The sequence below is a fragment of the Chaetodon trifascialis genome, chromosome 10 (genome assembly GCF_039877785.1).
Source record: "Chaetodon trifascialis isolate fChaTrf1 chromosome 10, fChaTrf1.hap1, whole genome shotgun sequence".
Classification (NCBI taxonomy): Eukaryota; Metazoa; Chordata; class Actinopteri; order Chaetodontiformes; family Chaetodontidae; genus Chaetodon; species Chaetodon trifascialis.
In genome coordinates this window covers 11,272,554-11,295,094 of record NC_092065.1, presented here as the reverse complement: position 1 = coordinate 11,295,094, position 22,541 = coordinate 11,272,554, and the positions used below count along the sequence as shown (strand labels likewise).

General features: G+C 41.0%; 1 protein-coding gene across 1 annotated transcript; it reads right to left on the bottom strand.

Annotated features, from left to right (window-relative positions):
* Window positions 1-472: 472 nt before the first annotated feature.
* Window positions 473-13,525, bottom strand: stra6 (signaling receptor and transporter of retinol STRA6). The gene is made up of 17 exons (XM_070972258.1): window positions 13,121-13,525; window positions 11,706-11,772; window positions 11,078-11,160; window positions 10,064-10,197; window positions 9,490-9,656; window positions 8,457-8,582; window positions 7,647-7,717; window positions 6,689-6,768; window positions 6,532-6,593; window positions 5,992-6,154; window positions 5,723-5,798; window positions 5,186-5,319; window positions 4,557-4,674; window positions 4,112-4,213; window positions 3,847-4,010; window positions 2,989-3,126; window positions 473-1,552 (listed from the first exon to the last, which is right to left on the bottom strand). The coding sequence occupies exons 1-17, from the start codon at window positions 13,189-13,191 to the stop codon at window positions 1,314-1,316; spliced, it is 1,995 nt and encodes a 664-aa protein (XP_070828359.1). The 5' UTR covers window positions 13,192-13,525; the 3' UTR covers window positions 473-1,313.
* Window positions 13,526-22,541: the final 9,016 nt, after the last annotated feature.

Below are 22,541 nucleotides of genomic sequence, written 5' to 3'. Positions count from 1 at the left end.
TTGTTTTTTAAAATTGATTGAAATAATGAAATTATTCAGAATTAAGTAATGAAACTAACAAACAGTTTAGGTTTGAAATCGATTCAGATGAGGCTTCCAAAAATCCAGCGCGCGGTTATGTTATTTCTTAGAGCTTCTTATTATGGGAGCTTGATTGAAGTCTTTGTTTATTTATTTATTTAGAAGACGAAAAAAAAAAAAAATAGATGGGCTCTGGGTTTTTGGAGAGTATTTCTGCAGGAGAATCAGGAAGAAAGAAAAAAAAAAAGACGTACTGCGTTTCAAAGCGCTGATCAACACAAAGCCTCCCTTTTGTCTTCATTTCCATGTTGGACCAGTTCATTTCATTTCGCCCAGCACAGCAGCATCACATCATGCATATTGCATATGTATGTGTGTGTGTACATAAATTGTATATGAATAAAAATAACCTACTGTAGAATGAATAATATAAATGATCGAAAAAAGAAAATACTTTAGTTTCAGTTTTATTTTCACGGTAATCAGAAGGCAAATTCGGGTATTCATATTTTCACTTAAAAGTCGGCATTTTAAATGTAAATGCAGAGACAAAGGATGCAATGTTGATGAATATCAGAAACCAGGCAAGAGTTTTGACAACAGTAAGAAAAGCAGCAAGTGTTTTTGGACTTAAAGAAATAAAACAGAAAATACAGACAGTTTCATTTGTCTGGTAGTTCATATCCCACGGGTTATTGTTAATTACACAAAATGTGTAGAAATTGAAAAATGTATTATCCAGCCTATGAAAACAGCTTATTCTGTGAATTAATAAATAATGAAATGCTCTACATATTAATAATACCCTCTTTAAAAGGATGCTTCAGTGGATTGCACATCCATGCGTTTAGTTTGGGTAACTACAAATTTGCATTATCTGCACTCTGTGCTAATAACAACATATTGGAAAACATGTGATTAACCTACAGGTCGAAACGTACAGCAAACGAGTGTTATCCCAAAATAAACACATAAACGCCTTGAAAATTACACATAATGAGTGTGTTCGGATGGAAGGTCAGTGCCACACCAAGCTTTCCCAACGGACTGGAGGTTGTGGCCCTCACCTATAAACAACCAGGGGGACCATGAAGAGCACAAAGGAGACACACGAGCTCCAGACAGGAAAGGCTTGGTGAATATCTCTACATGTGGCACCGAACTTTAAGTGCACTTATTTCACCAAATGCAGACACATCTACAGTAGGTGTGGGCAAATAATATGACTGTAGAATTTCCCCAAAACCAAAAGAGACCGTGCAGCCGATCTTTCATCGCGGTGACATTCATGTTCAGTTGCTGGCGGCGGCCTCAGCCTCCTTGGTCGCCGCCTCCTTTGTGCTCCCTTCCTTGGCGCTGCGGTTGAGGCTTCCATTCAGAAAGCTCTCTGCGGTCTGACGCTGGAAGTGCTTCCTGGTGCCCACCAGGGAGGGGTTGTTGACCAGGGTGTAGAGGAGCTGCCAGTGCCTGCGAGCCCTCTTGGCACTGGACACTTTGTGCTGTTTCTTCTCCTGCTGGACCAGCTGGATCCCTGAGGACATTCAGACATCATGATAGCATCAACGGTATGTCATGTACACAAGTCCTACAGTCACATTAATAGATAGATAGATTTTTAAAAAAATCTTAACTGGAATGGGAAAAGACTCTTGAGGGCCACCCGGGACCGGCTACATACTATAGACAGAGTAATAATAGAAAGCAATCATATTCTAATCCTCTAAGCATAGTTGGAGCGTATTGGGCTTGCCATTAACACGCTGAAAGCTTAAACCCCTTGGGCTACATGAATATGAAACAGGCAATTAGTGTATAGCTCATCTGTGTAATCAGCTACTAGGGAACTAATCTTTGCAATACAATAGCTTATTCCTGATAATGCATTGTCCTCTAGATGCAAACAAGCAACATGTCTACTGCACATTTGTAATTAGACTCAGCTGTGATACCAGACAGAGTTGGATTCCGCAACAACCGATGAAGCCTGATGCATTTTCCTGCTAATTACTCACTCTGATGTATGTCCTCTGTAGGCCACCACCACTCACATCTCCTTTGAGTAGATACCATCAGCCTACCAACCAGCCTTAAAGCAGCTGTTCATCTTTTGTGTAAAATACATAAGTGATACAGTGGCTTCATTTGAATTAAACAATACAAACATGATGGCGACTTATAGGATGACACTGACAGAGGCTGAGGGCTCAGGCGAGTGTGGGCAAACTGATTAGTTTATGACAGATTTGATTGAGGTCAGCAGCAGTACGGTGAATTATTCCACAGTGAGACTCAATTTGCTTGTGACATATTAAATCAGAAGTGCTAAGCCTTCATTCCTTCCACGCGTGCACGACAGTGGTATGATCTGATTATGTGTTACAGTGACCTGCTACTGAATTCTGAACCTCCCTGGAGAAATTAAAGAAGTCACACTGACTTTAATGTAGATATGAATCTGCTGTTTATGTTTAAATGATGAAGCTGGTGATATGCTATGTTCTCTTGCTGTCATGAAAACATGAAAACATCAAGTCACATGCTGCTCTGGGGAACATGTTCTTTCGTTATGGTAAACATGGACATTGTAGTTCATTTTGAATCAATTCCACGTACACCATCTTGATGCTGTAAATACTCACTAGAGCACAAAATGTGCATTGATCCAAAAATGTTCTCCGCAAATGTTTGAGTAATGTTTGCTAAAAACTACAGAACCTACAGGTTTAAGGAAATCAAAAAAATAAAGTATATACTGTTTTAAAGATTTGCACAATTCTTCACAATGAAAGTGTTTGGGTGCCACAGACAGCATAGAGAAGTCAGAAAGTATTAGAAGAAGGCTAACATAATGTTGTATGACTACACTGAACCAACAGCACCAAGTCACTGAACATTTGTGTGAGCTCAATCATTAGCTCTTGGGAAATGAGCTGAGTGGGACTGTGGAGTGAGTTTTGTGCTACAGACCCTCTTCAGCGTCCCGTGACCTCTGTGCAGTGCTGCTGTCCTGGCCCATGGACTGCAGCAGCATCCCGCAGAAGGCCTTCATCACAGGGTGAGACTGGCTCACCTCAATCTTCAGATAATGAGCATAGCAGCGGTAGGCTGCAGACAGACACAGGGAGGGGGGATCACTCTGACTGGGCAAAAGCAATAAACACATAGGACTACACCCCATGTTGGCTTTGAGACAATCACACATAATGGCCATACAATCACACCTCTTTTTTTTTTTTTAAACCACCTGCTTTTCCTGACAACAGATGTCTTAAATCTGCAGCCATTTCAGAGATCGGTACGCAATTACAGCCCCATGCACTGCGCAGAATACAGATATCATACGAGCTGCAGCGAGCCGCTGGCAGGTTAAAGTGGATAGGATACACGTTTCTGGCCTCTAAGTGGGATCAGTAAAAGTGCATTTGCTCATAGAAAATTGCTTCTCTTTAAGCCTACACAGTGAGAGTGAAAAAAACCCCCACTGGCATCTACAAAGGTAAAAGCATGATGTTAATACCAATGAATATGTTAACATTTTGTGTGTGAGACTAAAAAGGAAAAAAAATGGAGGAAAATGTAAAATCTAATGAGCAGTGAAGTCTAAGGCATTAAATTCCCTTGCAATGCCTTGTTGTTTTTATTTGAACACATATAACTGACCCACAGCTAATTTTGCAGACGAGACAGCAAAGGTACAAGCTATCCATTATATAAAGATATAAGCAGATGACAATGACCTGATGCTTTGGCCTGGCCAATAAACCAGATAGTGACATTATGGCTGTGTTGATCTGTACAGTACAGGGTAGAGAATATCTGGCTCACCTGGGTCAAATGCCTCCACATTGCGGTTAAGAAGACTGATATCCATTCGTCCCATGTGGACAATGTTGAACAGGGCTGTGATGATCATGCGCCACACTGCCAGCAGCACCCCGATCAGAACGTTGACTGGAAACAGCAGGTAAGTCAGCAGGAACAGATTACCCCTGTAAGATAGGACAGAATACACCCAACATACAGAACTATGCTGTGATTATCTGACAATAAAACACAGAAAACATGGCCTTACAACAACATGGAAAATCACCTGTTGTCTAAGTCTCGTGTGCCTGCCGTTTTTTTGATGAAGCAAAACCTCCCGGTGATGTGTTGGATCAACACCGCCAGGAGAATCATCAGCCAGAAGGGCCTGAAAGGTCAAAATCAACAATCAAACATCTCCTGCAGTGTAACAAGAAGTACAGAAAGCACAAAAAAACATTTGGTAACAGACAAGATATGACCTAAATCCATTACTGTGCAGCCTGCATGGAGCATGTTGCTGCTGCTGATTGAAAACCATTCCAGGTGTCAAGTTTACAGGAATTACATTTCTACACGGAATGACTTAAAGATTGTTTTAAAGTCAAACCATTATGAAAAGTTATCAGATTATTGCACGACAACAGCAATGTTACAGCGGAGAGCTACGCCTTAGTCATGCAGTCTGCGGACAAAGAGGTTTAATGAGTAAGAGGTGTGACGATGCTCACCACATGCTCCACAGGATCTGAAAGAGGATCAGATTCTGCCTGTGCAGGATGGGTATGATAATGAGGAAGACCGCGATCAGAAGGCAGAGGAAGAACACCATGGTCTGGACGATCATGCCTGCAGGGGAGAGATCAGAGCTTCAGGGCCTCACAGCTTACAGCGTGCCCAGCATCCGACACATCTACACAGCACACCCACTCCTCTCTCATATCACAAGAACAGAACTTGAGAAGGATCCTGTCATGAATCACAAGTAAAAACCTGACAAATCTGTATTCTAGTTAACTTAATCAGGCGCTCGAAAGATGCATCTAGACGCATGAACAGCAGTGTGAGCAGTACTGTTAATATGGCATAGATGGAGGAGCTTGTTGAGGCTGTTTGACCTAAATGAGGATCCTTCTTTTGTCTGTCATTAATATTTTGCCACTATCTTGTGTGCAAACATCTCTTTGTTTAGGGCTGTAGCACTGTGTCCAGTAACAAACCATATGATACACAAAATTTCAGGTTTAGCAGCATTTCTGAAGCGACGAAACAAAAAGAGACCTAAAAAAAATTAAGCATACAAGAAATAAGGTCCGAAAAAAAAAAAAACTTCTTCAGTGTATTAAATGTGTAGCTGTACCGATGCAGATGTGGGCTGCTGTGAAGCTGGTGTATCCCATCCAGCAGACCAGTGCTGGCCGAGAAGCCCTGATACTTCTCTGGCAGTTGTAAACGTTATAGATATCTCCTCTGTACAGCCCCTTCAAATTGGACCTACAGAAGCAAAGACACAATTAAGGCAATGCAAAACATAATCTGATTCATCAGTAAATGTGCAAATTACATAGTTAATTGAGGAGGTCATTTGGCATGGGGATACGTCCAAAATGCAACTCAATACTCGACACAGAAAAGCATTTCTTTAATATGACGTAATTTATGGTAATGGCGCAGTATTATGCTTCTTATCTTAATAGCCATTTTCAATTCTAGCTGCAGTTAACGCAGAGTAAATTCTTTTCTGCCGGCCTGGATGATTAGTACTCTATTATGTTATAATAACTCCTCTGTGAGCCATCTCATTATAATGAAAGAACCAGAATGCGAAGCACGCTCGTGATCCTCAGAAGACATAAGAGACTAAAAGGCTATTATTCTGTTCTTTTCTCACACCTACCGATGCAGAACCATGGACCGCATGAGCATGGCCAGGTTGACCAAACCAGACAGGGTCATCGCTGAGATATAGCACACTGCAGGACAAAGAGCATGTGACATTCAAGATGTTTGCTTCTGGGGGATTCATTGAGAGTTAGCATGTTATATTACTTTCTGCAAATTTAAAAAATACATGCAGCATAAGAGCATAAGAGGAGAGCCACGTCAATGTTCTAAAAGTCTCAAGAGATAGAGCTAAATAAACACATGCTTCCTGGTTATACTCACCTTCTACACACCACATGTAGTAAACCACTATTCTGACCACTTCGTGTTTGTCTGGAGATAGCATAATCCTGAAACCAGCTAAAACATTGGCGATGTCTTCATCAACCCCTGAACGAGCGGTTTGGAGAGACGGCACAACCCCCGAAATCAGCAGGAGACCCACCTAAACAAAAACAAAACAAACAAAGCAACATAAAACTGGACTTTTATTCATCAGTGGGGAAACTAACATGGCAATGCGGTGATGGATCATCCTCTGCTGATAATGAACTATCAGGTGAATTGAGTGTGTAGCATTTAAAGTCCAAGAATATCCTGTTGACATTCAGAGTCTGGACTGAAGTTAAAAGGCTGAAGTCAGGGTTAGGATTGGTTCAAGTCAATAACGACCTGACAGATGTTTGAGACTCCTAGACTCTGCAGGAGGTTTTATCTAAAGCAGAGGCAGACATGTCACACTCAGTATGTGATTGCCACTTTGTCCTTATGCATTATGGATTTGTTCAGATTATAAAGTCTAATAGCAGATATGGTAGTTACCTGATACACGGTTATAAATGACACCACACCAGATATAGCCAACTTCAGTGGAAAACGGAAGGCTGTTTGAACAAAACGAGAAGTATTAAAAATTTCAGAGGAGATGACACTTGAAGGCAAGAACAGGCACAACACAAGGCAGAGACAGCATATTTACCTTCCTCTGGTGTATAAATGTACGACTTCACAGCATCAATTATCCTTTGAGGGAGCTTGGGTGTCTCTGTGCTCGATGTGCTGAAGCGAAACGTAAACAGAGGTGCAAATTTAAAATGTTGCATTTTACACCAATAAATTCATGAGATTATGGTTTGAACACTTGAGAATGAATGAGCCACTTTTGCCATCATTGTTGAATACATGAAATCTGTGTAAGTAGAGTCAAACATTCTGTACAAACGAAAAAAATATGCATTATTTCCTGGTGCTCACAGACCATGACGACAATCTCTGCATGACATGCTGGTCATTTGCATTGATTGCCATCATCTGACCAGTTTCCTCAGAAAAAAAGTTCATTAAGAAGAGATAAAAGCCTTTTTAGAAAAAAGTAAAATAACTTCAAGAGCGGCTGAAACAACCTCTACCAGTCCCCACAAATGTGTCTGTTAGAGGATAAATCTCTTTTGCTGCAGGGGCTGACTAAAGCAGAGTCTGGACCGGCAGTAACAGATAGCAGCCAGGATTATTTTACATAACTGGAAGAGCCCACATGGACCGTGTACAGAGTGGCTTAAACTCATGTCAGAGCCTGCTTTGACTGCCAGACTAAAGAATGTCCAAAGCTAAACTCCTACACTCACTGAGGTGATTTTACAAACAGCCTCTTCCTGTAAGTTATAGGGTTATAGTTTAAAAGTAACAGGGCCATCCTTTGTAGTTTAGGGTTTTAAGATGCAGACAGTAAATGCAACTGAGTCTTGCCCAATGCCCAAAAAAGTCCCTTAAAGAGTAGCACATCCATCAAAACAAGTTATGTAATAGTCCAAGTCTCTTATTTTGGAAGCGTTCCCTTCAAACATAGAATTACACTCATAATTAAACAAGGCTCAAGTTGTCATTTGCATCATTGCATTTTGGAGCAGTCAAAAGACAAACATGCCTGATTTGTATACCTGATTTTGGTGGACTTCTTCTTCTTGAGCATTTTCTTCACATAGTCTTTATAGTAGCTGCTGCTGAGATCCTTATAGAAAAATGGACAGCATTCATATAAGGAACCAAATGATAACAGCACATAGTAAACAGGCCAGGATGGTGTGGCAAAGCTCAATGAATTTATTAGATTTGTGGGGTCACAAATGCTTCAGCTGCGCCTTCTTATTGCTAAACTCCTTTGGCAGGATGTGGCATTAGCCGTCTAAATTTTGAATTTATTTTGTAATTATTAACATGTGGGGAAAAAATAAGCCTCTTTCTAATAAGTTTCTGCATCTGTGCAGATTTATGGTGTCATATACTTTCCTGTGGGGTACAGGAGAGAAGGGGGGCTGAGTCAAACTCCTGGCAATCGCCTCACCTCAGCTTTGTCACACCCATGCTGAGATTAGCATCAAATAAATACAGCATTGTGTCTCCTCGGCGAAAAAACAAGGCAACCTTTTCATAATCTGATCAAGAACATAACGTAAACCAATTACGTCAAATCTTCTTAAAATGATTAGGCAACTGGCACGCTGCGCTGGACTTCACATTTTCCCTCAGCCGAGACTGTATGAGCACGATAAGCCCCTTGATTAGCAGGAGGCTTAAACAGGTTCCTCATATGCACAGATTCAGAGGAAATGTGCGTCTTAGTGAGATTTTTCTTTTTAATAGTTCGGGCTTATGCGAACGTAGACTGCTAATCAGCACAGACGCTTGCATCCTGTACAACCATCCTGAAGCAGACATGCCAGAGCAACTGCACTCCGATCAACACTTACCTCTGTAGCATTATTCTTTTCAGTGCCCTTTAAGCCCTTGAATAAAAGAAGGGGGTACTGGAAACTAAGGAATGCCAGACAAGCTATCTGTGGCAGGCTGGAGAAGAGGGAGTAGTGTTTGTGTATCTGTGAAGGAATAAAAGAAGAAAAGAAGACTTTAAATCACCTAGCAACTTGTTCTGGGAGTTTTGAAGTGACAGACCAGGGATACATGTTGAAACCGCATTGTACTGACACAAAAAGTGGACACAAATGGCTTTGTGTGTTGTGGTGGGAGTCTGCATATTGGCCAAATGGGATGTCCACCACGACACAGAAATCTCCACTGACCAAAATATTTATGATTTAATGGCGGAGAAAAACCTTTCTGCTTAAGTAAAACACCAAATAATGTGATTTAATGGTGTGATTTTTTTCTTTTTTCTTGTTTAGACAGAAATACATCAGCAAATGTAAAGTTTATTCTAGTGTCTTTCTGTGATTAAGCTCTTGCAGATCAGCTCAAATGCTCCCAGCGGCATTTGGTGTGTGCCAACTCATGGTGGGCTACAAAGACAGGCATCACCACTATTAAAAAAACACCCAAACCCTGGATGTCTCTCTCACACACACTAAACTGATTAACTGTGACAAAGCCTCTAGATTAAGACCAACAGACAGTGGAACTAATTATTTTGAGTTGTAACCATTCAAACATCGTGGATATGGCACAAACGTTTTGAAAGCTCCAACCTTGTGTCCATGAATAATGCTGAAAAGCCTGATATTCATCTTTTCAAATCACGTCTTTTATATACACGCTACAGACCTGCTTTGTTTGCTAATCAATGGGTTTTCAGAGCAGAACAAATCAGCTTTGTTTTTAATCCTGAAAACTCAGACAGATGACACGTTACAAAGAAAGTGACAGTTAATCCAGTGACAATCGAGACAGTACAGAGCGCTTTATTCCTCATAGATCTATTGCTGTCTCATAAAAGCAGTTATAGATGCGCTGGGACTCATAGCTGTATTGAAAGTCATCTGTGCTTACCAGAGGTGCTTTGGGACAGTCAATTTTCTGCCAGACCAGGACACCAAAGTGGGTCCATGACAAGAGGCTGCCAAGTACATAGCCAACTTTATTATGTAAAGTGCCACATGCCAGGAGAGGGTAGTATAGTGCGGGGTAGTAGAAGACTCCCAGAATCACCCAGTTCTCTGCAAATACAGCAAAAGTGTGTGAACATCCAGAGCATCCAATGATTTACAGTGACCATGTGACAGAAGATTATAAGTCTGACAACTGATAAAATGTGTGGAAACGACAAATGATTTAAGATCAAATTCTGCAGTACTGCCACTATATTTCCTCCTCTGCTGAACTTTGCACATAGTGTTTGGGGATTGTGTAAAGTAGCAGGGAACAAACTCCTTACAGTCAATCCTTATGTAATTTCATTTGAGAAAAAAAAAGCTTCTAATGAAGCTTATCATTAAACTCCTGAGTCAAAAATAACAGAGACACATGGAAACAAAGTATTCACATGCTAAGTAACACTACAAAGATAAACGTTCAAAATCTGTGTGAAAAGTGAAGGCAGATAGAGCCAAGATAACCTCCTCACGTTTATTCTCGGTGTCTGTTGTGAAGGGGAGAGGGTTTGGCGATATGATCAGGCCCCATAGTTTGCACAAGAGCACTCCAAACACAGCCACTGCAAGACCCTTGTGCTGCGTATGGTCCAGGAAGTTGACCGGACTGTGAAATCAAGCGGCAGGTATTTAGAGCCCTCATGTTACCTGCCTCACGTTTGGATCAAACGGTTATTGAGCAGAAATGACACACTTCAAAAAGGACCATAGAAGAGTTTAAAAAGTTTGAGCTAAAGTATAGCAGACATTTTTTAGCTTGTTTTTCTGGCGTTCCAAGCTGCCCTTTACTTCCACTTATGTCAGTACAGTATGAACATCAACTGGCTTGAAACTTGCTTGAAATAGGAAAATCCGTCAGTTTTCAAACTCTCTTAATCCAGGGAAGGTTCACTGAGCATGAAAGCTCTAATTAGTGCCCATCTCTGAAAACACACACATTCACACAGAGATCTTAGCCTGTATGAACACAGTTTTATCTGTTGGCGACTGAGCAGCTCCACTGGAGCAGATGTGGAGGTTAATTACTCAAGGGTGCATCACCCAGTGAAAAGATGAAATTAACACAATAAGGTTTGCAGTATTATAAGGTACAAGTCCTTATATCGACATGTATGTTTCCATCCAGTTTTATTAATGTTGTGACAACTGAGGTAAATGCAATGTCTCTATCCAGTATAACAGTCATGCTGAATGTTTGATGAGAATGATTTTGAATCTCAACCAAACTGAATATGGAGCACACCATACTGAAATGAATGGAAGTCAATAACTGCAAAGTAAATTGGAAAATCAGTTTAGAAATATGCCGTAAGCTTTGGAAAATGATCACCAGTGAGGTAAACTATATGAAATTCAATGGGCTATACCATGCAGAACTACTAATATGGTCCTATCAAAGCAAGCAGAGATGTGATTTCACATTTAACCACTGTGTTTATGCCATTCAAGAACAGAGAGATAAAAGAGATAAAATACTAGAGTCTCACCTGAGTAAACCTGGGAGGCCTTTCTGTCTGTCGCCCACCTTCGTGCGTCTGGCTAAGATTGCTAGGATCAGCATGACGACAAGCTGGGAGAAGAAGACACATCAGTCAGCCTAATCTGCAGAGGCGTATGCAGGTGTGCATTCCCCGGGCTCCAGGCCTCACCCTGCTCCAGATTAATAATGAGTTGATGCCACAAAAGGCCAAACCCCAGTGTCTCATTAACGCTCCCCATGGACGTGGTATGAAAGAATTGTCATCAGTCAGGATCACTGACCAGTGAGAGTTCAGCGACCTGTCGTGACCTGTGACACATTTAGGAAACACAAGCCTGGGTTGATCGCCTTGCTCTAAAATGGGCCGGAATGGACAAACCACCAAGACCACCATGGGACAAAAATGTTCAAAAATGCTTTATTTTGTAATGTGAATCCTTCCTGTGCCCAGGATCCTCTCGATCTGGATCTGGATCTGGATCAAAACCCTGTCATTTCTCCCTTGAACCATGGCACTAACTGATAGACAAACACACTGCATATGTAAAAACATGGTTTATGTTTGACAACAAGGTGTGATATTGTCCACCCAGTGAATGACAGGACAGTGTAATCCAACAGGAAAGTGGACTTACAGATATCGCTGTGATGCATATATGGTAGAGCCTGTCATCAGCAGTGGGGTCACATGGAGGGATAATTCTAAAAAAAGGAACAAAACATTCACACATGAGCAAAACAATCAAGCATTTGAGTCACCAAACAGACCGACACCTCACTAAACCTTTCACACGTCACCGTCAGGACCATTTGTGGCTGGAAACTTTGCAGCTGAAATCCTGCAGCAGAGATTTGCATTTAAACGGATTGGTATCAGCGTGACACAGGAACAACAACAAATGCCTACGTTCACGTTCTCGTACACTGGAAGAACAGGAATGCCTGGTCATGGGGTAGTTATTACAACTCTGATATTCAGAGAAGGCCTCTTATGTGAACTATTCTAGGTTGGGAGACTTATTTGGGTAAATACTACACTGTACTTTATGGTGTGTGAGCACAGAAATGGCAGCTTCCAGAATAGATGTTCTGACATTTTTCACAGCAGTCACTTACCTGTCAAACAATGTGTGGATTTGCAACTTGGCACTCAGAGAATAGACCATTTGGAAATTTAAGGCAGTGTCAAAATTCACATTTCAAGAGTGAGATCTTCAGCGGGACATTTTAGTGTTTACAAATCAGCCAGCTAAAACTGATAGGGAGCTACAGCAGTGGCCATACTAAAGCTTTTGAGACCGCAACTCAACACAGTCTATTAATTTACACGATAACCCGGCAGTTCATTAGCAAAGCGTGGTGACTGGTGATACATTACATGAGTCCCATCCTATTTTGGTCATATTGTTCATCTGAGGCCATTATTAAATATTTTTTCTACTAATCTGTGCCAATATATACATGGTGGTACTCTACATGGAAAAGCAATTTAGATGCAAGAGCGAACTGGAAATACTGCATGAGCCCTGTTGCATTGTGGGATGGGCCCGGGAGCAAAGATTGATGCTGTGAGACTGGATCAGTTTTGGATCTTGTGTCGAACTTTGCGTAGTACCATGTAACACATCTTGAAAAAGTTTACAATAAAATCTTTAATTATTTTACATTGAATGTTTTGTTCACACTTTTCTATCAAGTTCTATGGAAAAAAAAAAACCTACCAGCTTTCACACAACCTGCATGCTCGAAGCACGAAAATGAGACGGCTTTTACAGCAAAATGATAAATGAACTGCACAGAAACAAGACCACACACTGACAATGGCACTGTAGAAGTGTGCCAAGTGTCATCTAATATCTCAATGAGAGCTGTATCTCACCACAAACCTGTTCAGACTAATAAAAAAGTTTGAAGAATTGCTAATACATGCTAAACAATGGACAGGCAGATTTTTAGACAAACAATAAATAATACATAAACTAAGCTAAATTTATGACATTTAAGGTTTAAAGAAGCAATCTTAAGTTCTCAGAAAGACGAAGGCACTTACTCTGCTTCAATTTTGGATGGCAAAGGATCCAAGTCCGGGTACTCATAGTCCAGCAGAGCGTCCTTGTCCATTGTGCTGCCTCTTGTTCAAACAGATCCAAAGTCTTAGAAAGGAGCTGGAGCACTTTTAACCTCTAGCGACACACAGTTGTGCTCCCCTTGACTAAGGAGGAAAAAGTTTCTCCCAGTTCCCAAGATGAACTGTGTTGCTGCTGCAGAGGCGTCCTTCTTTCCCTGTGTTTGGTTTACTCTCACTCACACTCTCTTACCCTCCCTCACAGCCTGTATTCAGGTGCCCTCGTCCCACTGTGGAGCTGAGAGTAATGTGACAGGTCCTGGCTGCAGCGTGCTGCCTCCACCCTGCAAAGGCCCTATTTCAGCTGAGGGTTACCACCACACTGGGAGCCTGGGGAGAGAGTGAGAAGGGGGCAGTGTGTGAAAGGAGGGGAAAATGTGGAGATCTGGGCAGCCAATCTGAAAGGCCACCTGCGGCTTACTGGGATTACATTTACTTTTTGGGTTGCGTTATTGGACCTGTTGCTGATGGTTGAAGGGGTCAGGTGTGCAGCATTATAAAACTCCAGCAGGGACTGTGTGGGTAGCTGGGAGCTCCTATCAGAGCAAATTTCCACATAGATAACAGGGAAATTCTCACATTGTTCCCTTCAGTCATGGTTCAGTTGCATTCGTGAAAGGTTAGCAAAACTAAATCCAGGTAAATCACCAGGACAACAACATGGAACCAAGTAGAGCAGGATGGAAGAAAGTGCGTGTTTTCAGGACAGTCAGATTACACCTCACCTCTCCACGTAACTCTGCACCTTCAGCTTGATAAGGATCAAGGAAGAGTTCACTCAACCCAGTACTTTGTCTTCAGCAGATAAATTGAGATAAAGATGTCTAAGAGCATATTAACTCTAAACCTGATGCCTGAAAAGATGTCTGCATCTTTAATTTGCCACACTGGTGTCAAGTTATTTCAATATGTTGTTTAATAGAAAATGCTTCAGAAAATACATTGGAAATGTCACAATAGGTAATTTGCAAATAGTGATGAAAGTCATCCAGTAAACTGCTGATAACAATCAGATATTATGAGAGGGGAGTAAATCTATGTCTTCAACATGATACGTGTACGTGATACAAGAATGAAATGGATTTAACAATAGGTACAGTCACACCGCCCCGAGGACATGGCAGCTTTTCTTTTTTTCATTTATTTTTCATGGTGTCTTTTGTCAGCTCATGTAGTGCAAATAATATCCAACAATAAACAGGGACAACTCTCTCCAACTTTTACTATTTCCTGCCACTTTTTAGACCGCTTGATTGACTCATTCATAAAATATTCACAGATTGATCGAGAGTCACAATAATTGTTTTTGTCTTATACTCCACATGGCAGTGTGACCTGGCTCATCTCATCAGACCAGGCTGGATCTTGACTCCTGAGTCATGAAAAGTCTCTGCTACATATTAAATGCTGTCAGGGTCTAAACTAGTTTTCACACCAGATTTTTGGCTAACTTCCATCACAGTTTTGAAGGTCTTTCTCCTCTTCTTCTCTTTACCTCTAATGTTGTTTCTTATTTCTCATGGAAGATAAGAAACAGGAATATGACTTATTTCTTAGGAGACAGAAAAGCAGATTTGGGCAGCAGCTTTTTCGTACTGAATATTGGAGAATTAATGACAACATCAACAGTATAAATAGAGGAAAGTGATCACAAAGAGTCTCCAGCAAAGCACAAGCATGTGAGTGCTACAAAGACAGGCTGAGGTCAAGGGTCATCCCAGCACCCTAGCTCCAATTATTTCCTTTCTGCAACAAGTTTACTGAAGCAACAGCCAAAGTGCTCACATTCTTATATCTATGTGCACCAGCATATACACAAAAGGCTGTATACACTGTATTTTGTGCATCATGTCTGCATTCAGCAGCTGCTGGCTGAGACTAAGTAAGTTTCGCAACACTGCCTCCATGTCAGTGTACACTCATTATGCCAGGATTACAGTCACACTTCTTTAAAAAGCAACACAATTTCCCTGCTAACACTCCTGAGAAAACATGGTTTCTCAAGCATAGTAAGCCACCAAATCAAATGTGCTCCTGAAGAAAAGGCAGCCCAGCAAATAAAGGGGTCACTGAACAAAGAATGCTTTGAACGGTTATAATTACATCACAGAGTGGCAGTTTGATTGGGCCAGACAGTTTCAGGTTTAGGAAGTCGGCTCAAAAGCTCTTTGGTAGGAAATATATGAAGCAGGAGCCTCGTAAAAACAAACACAATCGAGTGGCTGATTTGCTAATCCATTTTTAACAGTCTGCACAGAAACATCATGACAGGTGACAAGCCAAGCCTCCACACACTAATTAAACGTGAAGGAGGCTGAGATGACAAATAGCTCCAGTACCTCAAAAATATGTTTATATAAAACTTCAGACAAGACAAAAAATAATGCATGGAAACAAGAAGTGTTTATAAAGAGGTCTGAATATGGCTCAACCCTGCATGACCATTAAAACACTGCCCGCTCACGGAAGATGCTGCTCATAACTTCTCATGCTGACCTTCACATTCATATTTCACTCAGGGACTCTGAGTGACCCAAAAGTTTCCAAGCTGCAACCAATAAACTAGATTCAGCACTAAAGGAGGAATGAATCCTGTGTTAAACATGTAGTCATTCATCCGCTGGACGACCGAATTAAATGACACTTTATTTTATTTTGCACGGTTTTTAAACAACTTTAGGGGTTGTTGCGCTCCTGCTTCCCACAGCTGAGCATGCTCGTCTGCTGGATTCAGTTTCACAAAGGCAATCATGGACAAATTTCATGCCTTTGAAGTTGAGCTTGATCTCCTGACAACAAAGAGACTTTCAGCCTGAGCGCGGCGACAGGTAGGCTAACCTGTGCTCCACACACACAAGCCTCTGCCCCATGAAGACCCAAATGGGTTTTGTGCGTACACGTTATTCGACCCTGGTGCGCTTGTCAGGGGAGACATTTATTATCAACTCGCAAGTTTCGCAACGTCGCCTGGTTAATATCAGCTACACTGGCTAATCAGTTATACAAGCCTGGAGATGCAAGGCTACTTACCGACCGGCTGCAGGTGTGCTGCAGCGCCAGGTAGGCGTGGAAGGTGGTCAAAGCAGGACCGCTGCTCATTTTGTCAAGTGCCAAAAATGCTTTTAAAATAGGCTGCGTGGTGTGCATTACCTGCCTGTATTTGCTGCTTTAATTTCCCCTGACATGTCCACACTGCTGCCTCATAGCCTGCAAAATATACAGTTTGAAATGTGGATCTTACCTGGTGTTGTTCCTGAGCTGTCTGTCTTTTGGTTTGGAGAGCTTCAAATGACTGGAGTTCTCATCACTTTCTGCCCCACAGCCCAGTTCAATAATTACATTAACCGAGCAACAATCTGAGGAGCAACTTCTCTTTTTTTTTCTGGACACCTCACATGGAGTGTCTGCTTGGGACTTTGACCTGACTCTATCTTGTTGTGGTGAGAACATCATAAAAGTGCTGCTGCATGCAAAGCGTTGTTGTGAAACATATGGAGGTGACTAATGAGGTCAAGTTCAAGTCAAGACTGAAAAATCTTCATTAAATTACAAGCAAACAGTGCTGAAGCCTGTATCTTTTGTGTGTGTCCTTTTTGGATGAAATGAACATTTTAGGCTTCTAATCCTGAGTTTAAGTGTGTGTTTAGCTTGATGTTATGTATCCAGACTCTGTGTCCTTTGCGACATCCTGCTGGGCTTTTTGCTCTGTTGACATTTCAGGTCAACGGGGGGATTCTTCCTGCCATAGTTGCATCACATAAATCTGATGTTACGGCGGTGTTGTCACAATGCAGGGGAATCCCATACATGTGGAAGTGGAGCCATTTCATTCATTTCTGACTGAGGCTTCCTTCAGACCCACTCTGGATGCAGCAATACCGCTGTGCAGACAAGCAAGGTTAAAGTGTGCTCCGACTCTACTGAAAGGCAGCCTGTACAGTACAGAAGAGTTCAATGTGGCAAATTAGTTATTTTAAGATTCATTGTGTTTCTTGTGTATGTCAAAGCTGTTGAGGGGAACTCTTTGCCATAAGTGTCAAATTTTCTTTTGACGGTCTTTCATTCGACAGTCACATTATGGCCTTGCTACGACTTTCTGTCGATGTACTGAGGGCAGCTGGTGTTCACCACAGTCAGACCTTTTGTGAATAAGATCATTAACTTCTTTTTGAGTGGAGGAGAGTGCTCAGTGACTACAAAGGGAGATGCTGAGTCAGGGGAGACATATGTGTATGTAGGAGTCTTCTAAACCAGAAGGCAGAACATCTCAAATGTTCCACATGTAGCTGGAACAGTAATGATACAAAATGCCACTACTAAAATTAGCTTCTCATGATTTTGGCACCAGGAAAGCAGGATTGCGTGCACAAAGATGCCCTTCACAACCTCATCTTACCCACAAGACCCGGCTGCCTTTCACTGCACTGTCACTGACTCATTAGTGACAGTAGTGCAGAGACAAAGATCATCTTTGTTGACCTCAGGAATTAGATTCTGGCCTTTTATAGACATTCATGCTCTTATGAACAATGCCATTTGTATTTTTGGATTTTACCTTCAGGGCTCGCATAGCTGGGAAATACATGGCCATTGATTTGAATGCAAGAACTGTTTGTTGTTATTCTCTCATCTAGCTTCCTGCCACTAAGACTGAAGTGCAAATCTGAAGTGCAGGCTTTTTATGCATCCTGAGGAGTCCAGGCTTGTTCCTCCACACACCAGGCAAAGATGACCTTCTGATGACCTTTCTATAAAAGCAAGGGAGTACATCTTCCTCTGACTGCAGTTTCCCAGCAATTCAGTCTGCTCTGTTAAAGCTGAACACTGACTCAAAGTCTCTCTCATGGTAGCAAAGTAAGGATATCATGAGAAACCACACCATCATAACTATTAACTAGCTGACTCCAGCTTTTCTCTTGAAAAACATGCATCCGAGTTAGCAACATGCTGTCACAGCTGTCCTTAAACGGAGAATAAATTAGACTCTGTGAAAGGCATTATTTCAGTTAAAAATGTTAATAGTCATTGAAGTCATTAGAGTTTGTAGCAGTTTTTCAATCCAGTCTTTGATTTAAGATTCCTCAGATGGATAAAATCAAATTGTATCTGTCTTGAAATTGCTTATTCTTTCATTCTTTATTTTGTGCTCCATAAACATTAACATTTCATTGTTGGCAAAGTCAATTCAAATTGAGAAATATTGCCTCAATATTAAATCATGCCTCCTGAAGGCCTCCAGGGTGCAGGGGGGCTAATTACTGGGGATATTTTTCTATGGCTCAGTCTGCTGCACTGCCTCTGTCATAATCAATGAGCCTTGTAACACTCAATTAGAACATAATTGGATTTGTGTGTGTTCAAGGTGGAAAAAACATGTACATTTGAACGGACATGAAAGAACTGCTTATCTCTGCTGACAGCTGTGATGAAGTTGAATTGGGGTGGCCAATTGTAAATTTCAGAAAAATTCAGTCAGTGTAAGCATATTCCAACACTCCCAATCTACGCCCAGATGCTTCGTATTTGGCTTGGTTAAAAACAGCTTGGATTAACATGATAATGTTTAATTAATGATTTAGACTTGGGCACACAGCCCCAGCTAGATATAATCAGACCGTGCTGTATGTACTGTTCACATTGCTGCGTACAGTCTGGTCGAGATGTTGTGAAGTTGAACGGAAATTTGAATTCTTCTCACTTTCAAGTGTTTTAGTCTAACTTACTGTTGACTGCACAACATAATGGCTATAGAATAATGACACCATCAGTGTTTTGATTGTTTCCCTGTAAGAACTGCGTTCACTCTGCCATCTTGTCTGCCACTGGTGCGACCACTGATGCAGACTATTTCTCTCTTTTCCCCCCAGTTTTCGACAAGCTCAGAAAAGTGTTTTGCACTGTTGTTACGCTGATTTATAACAAGTAGCCCTTTACGAGTAGAGTAGGGCAGCTCAGCTCTTCGGCGTAGTAGGATTTGTTATTTAGTGACCCGGAGTGCTGTGAAGTTTTCAGTTCCACACAGAAAGTTTGACACTAGCAAGTCAGGCTAATTAGCTTTCTCTCAGAACATGTAAGCTAGTTAGCTTAGTTTGCCATTAGCAGTGATTTGTGTCTCTCTTTGGGGTCCAGTTGTGGTGATGGCAAATAAGCAGACTACTGAAAGTCACTGTTAACCTCAGCAGTACAAACGTTGTGATCCGAATCATGACAAAGTTACTAACATACAGAATATAGTAGGGAGGGCTCAAATCACAGAAGTAATCAGTGTGATTAAATCTGAAAAGCTGATCCAGAACACGTGTGTTTTTCTAATGGATTCCAATAAACGTCTGTGGTAGATGAGCCTCCATATTACATTTTGAAATCTGAGGTTGATTGAATCTAAATGGCCAAGAAGAAGAAAAAAAAATCAATTTCAGTCCTGCAGGTCGTTTCTGCTTTGATAAATTGCTGTTATTGTGGTCGGCTGGGAGTGAAAGATTTATTTCCCTGCTTATGAGCGCTGAGAATAGGATGTTATATCTAAGGAGCCTGTGACAAGTACAAATCTTCCTGATAGTTATTAAAGTGGTCATGATCACTTTACCGCAGACACGCCGGTGTGCAGCGCTCAGTCTGTCACCTTCCTGCTGCGATTGCCTGACAAGCGCTTTGAATTTATGGCGAGGAGGCAGGGTCGTGTCTGAGTTGCTGTGCAATAATCCTCTTTATATAACCGCTTGGACAACACCTTGGCAAACACACTGCACACACTCAAGAACATGGTTTGATTTCCACGATGATCTTAAATGACAGTTCACACTTGATGTTTCACTGAGGAAATACTAGAGATCGTTACTATGCATACACTTAAACTGGTTTACTACTTTATTTGACACACCTTTACAAACTAACGGCCCCCTCATGTGCATAAATTGGTGTGCATAAAATATTACCTTATCGTGCTGGACTCCGATTAAATTATGGATGATTCAATACTTACTTATAATTGTAAGTGCCATAAAGATGGGATTTATCACATTTATTGCATGCTACTTCACTAGATAGTGCAGGTGTATCTAATAAATTGTTAGCAGGTCCATATTACTGTATGTTGTTTTGTAGAAGAGGGCAGCTGCGGCTCAGAAGGTGGAGCAGTCATATCGTCGTCCACTAAGCATTTAGTTGGCAGTTTGCTCCCTGGCCCCTGCAGTCTACATGCAGATGTGTCCTTGGGCAAGTTACTGAACCCCAAATTTCTCAGATTTCCCACCAGTATATGCTTTTTGTGTTGTAAAGGGCTTTGAATAGAGAAGTGCTGCATAAAAGCAGTCCATTTAACATTTAGGAAGCTGACCCAGTGAGATAAAGAGGATGAAACGCAGTTGGTGAAACAAACAGGAAAGATTTTTTTCTATTGTTGATATCAAGTATTTATTACTCTCTCAGATGTTATGTGTGTGTGTGTGTGTGTGTGTGTGTGTGTGTGTGTGTGTGTGTGTGTGTGTGTGTGTGTGTGTGTGTGTGTGTGTGTGTGTGTGTGTGTGTGTGTTGATGTCTGTTTTAGTAGTACATGTCAGCATGATAGATGATGTCCTTGCCACGGCCTCTATTGTGTCATTCTGTGTGTGTGTGAGCATAAATTTAAAGGCTTTGGCGATGTGTGTGCAGTAGATTATTGGTTTGTTGCTGAATTTTGGATGTTGCTGTCTAATCTTATCTACAAAACTGGAGGGTAGAAGTTCAATCATATAGATATGACCTTTAATTTTTTTTTCCTGGAATCAGTAGCATGATTTGCTATTTGCATGATTTGATATTATGTGTTGGGGAAAGGCCCGTTAACTAGATTTAGATTTTAAATCTGGCTTTTAAATGAGGGAAACGCAAGAAATGTCTCATGTAGGAAAAAGAAGATGTGGGGTAATGTCATCATTTTTCACCAAAATGATCCGCATACATGATTTATTGCAGAAAACATGCCATGAATGTTAATTTGCCATTCAAAGCAACATGTCCTGTCTCAGTCTGATGGGGGATTTGCATTTCTCACGTCAGAGTTTTTTAATTATGAAATTTCAGCCCAGCGTGCTTAACATAATTGCTATCAAAATGAGAGATTTACCAAATTGTCCCAAAAGAGCTAATTGAGGGCAGAGAAATAGTGATTAGTGTTTTAGGTTTTAGTCATTGAACACACAAGATTTTATATTGTATGTGCACTCTTTGTGATCTTATGTGTGTTTTTGGTGTTTGGATGAAATTCTTCAGTCTTCAGTATAAACTGGAAGACAGTTTACTTCATATCAGTATCCTGGTTGCTCCGATCAGCACTGTGTTCAAAAAGCAGAAACATTTAATATAATATTGGTTTGAAACGGTGTGTATTTTCCATTGCTAGAACAAAACCTTAAATGACTCTTCCATGGCGTTTCTAAATCCAGTGCCTTTCAGCAGAGCATCATTTGTACCACACAGCCTGAGTTTGACCAGTTTTCATAAGAGAGGAAGCCTCCCGGTCTGCAAGCGTTAGATTTTTTTCTGATGAATAATGTATTCATAGTCTGAAGCTGCAGACACAGTCTCACTGTGTGTTCAGAGATGCTTGACTTTCACACGTCTCTGCTGGAATGAGGCTGAATCAAGAGCTCGTCTCAGTTATCAACAGCTGAGGGGAATATCCTGCTATGTATAAAAGACACAGAGAGCATTTCTGTGATGTTAATGTGTTTCTAAGGCTACATTAGGAGGTGTATAATGCTGACAATGGGAAAAAAACAGTTGTTTTTGTGTTTCTCCTTTTTAAATGACAGTTTTTATGTCATAATTGTAATGGGTCCCATTCATTTGCATTTAAATGACATGATTAAAACTACAGGACATTATTAAACCGGTGTATAATAATAAACTGGTTTGCTACATTTTTGAAGCTTACAATCTTTCATTTTTGTTTGACTGTCTAAGAGAAATGTTGAATTAACTCATTTTTTAGGCCGCATTTCATGTTGTTTTTGGACTGCAGGTGTTCATACTATAAGAAGTTAATAGAATTTCTTTCCCCTCCACATACAGTATATACTTATGTACTAGATATGAGTGGGTCTCAGCAATCTTGAGAACATTAATGTCACAAGTATGACTGTACTCCTTAGTTAGGCGACATCAGAGCTTTTGTTTCACAATATGAGTGAAGCTAACAGCATTTCTGTGCTGTTTGGGACCATAGAGCTGTAGCCGAAGTGGATCAATATTAGGGATCACGTCGCCTCAATTGGGCACAAGAGCAGCCAGATCTGTTTTCCTTTAATAACACAAATTATTGCAGCAGAGGAAAGGTGGTTTCTTATCAACGAAAGTGTTAGTTTCT

Excerpts from the sequence above, each read along its gene's own strand:
- stra6 (XM_070972258.1), bottom strand. The coding sequence starts at position 13,191 with ATGGACAAGGACGCTCTGCTGGACTATGAGTACCCGGACTTGGATCCT. Across the intron at positions 8,583-9,489 it reads ACTGTCCCAAAGCACCTCTG|ATACACAAACACTACTCCCT; the intron begins GTAAGCACAGAT and ends ATTCCTTCACAG. Across the intron at positions 6,769-7,646 it reads AAGAAGTCCACCAAAATCAG|CACATCGAGCACAGAGACAC; the intron begins GTATACAAATCA and ends GTTTCGCTTCAG.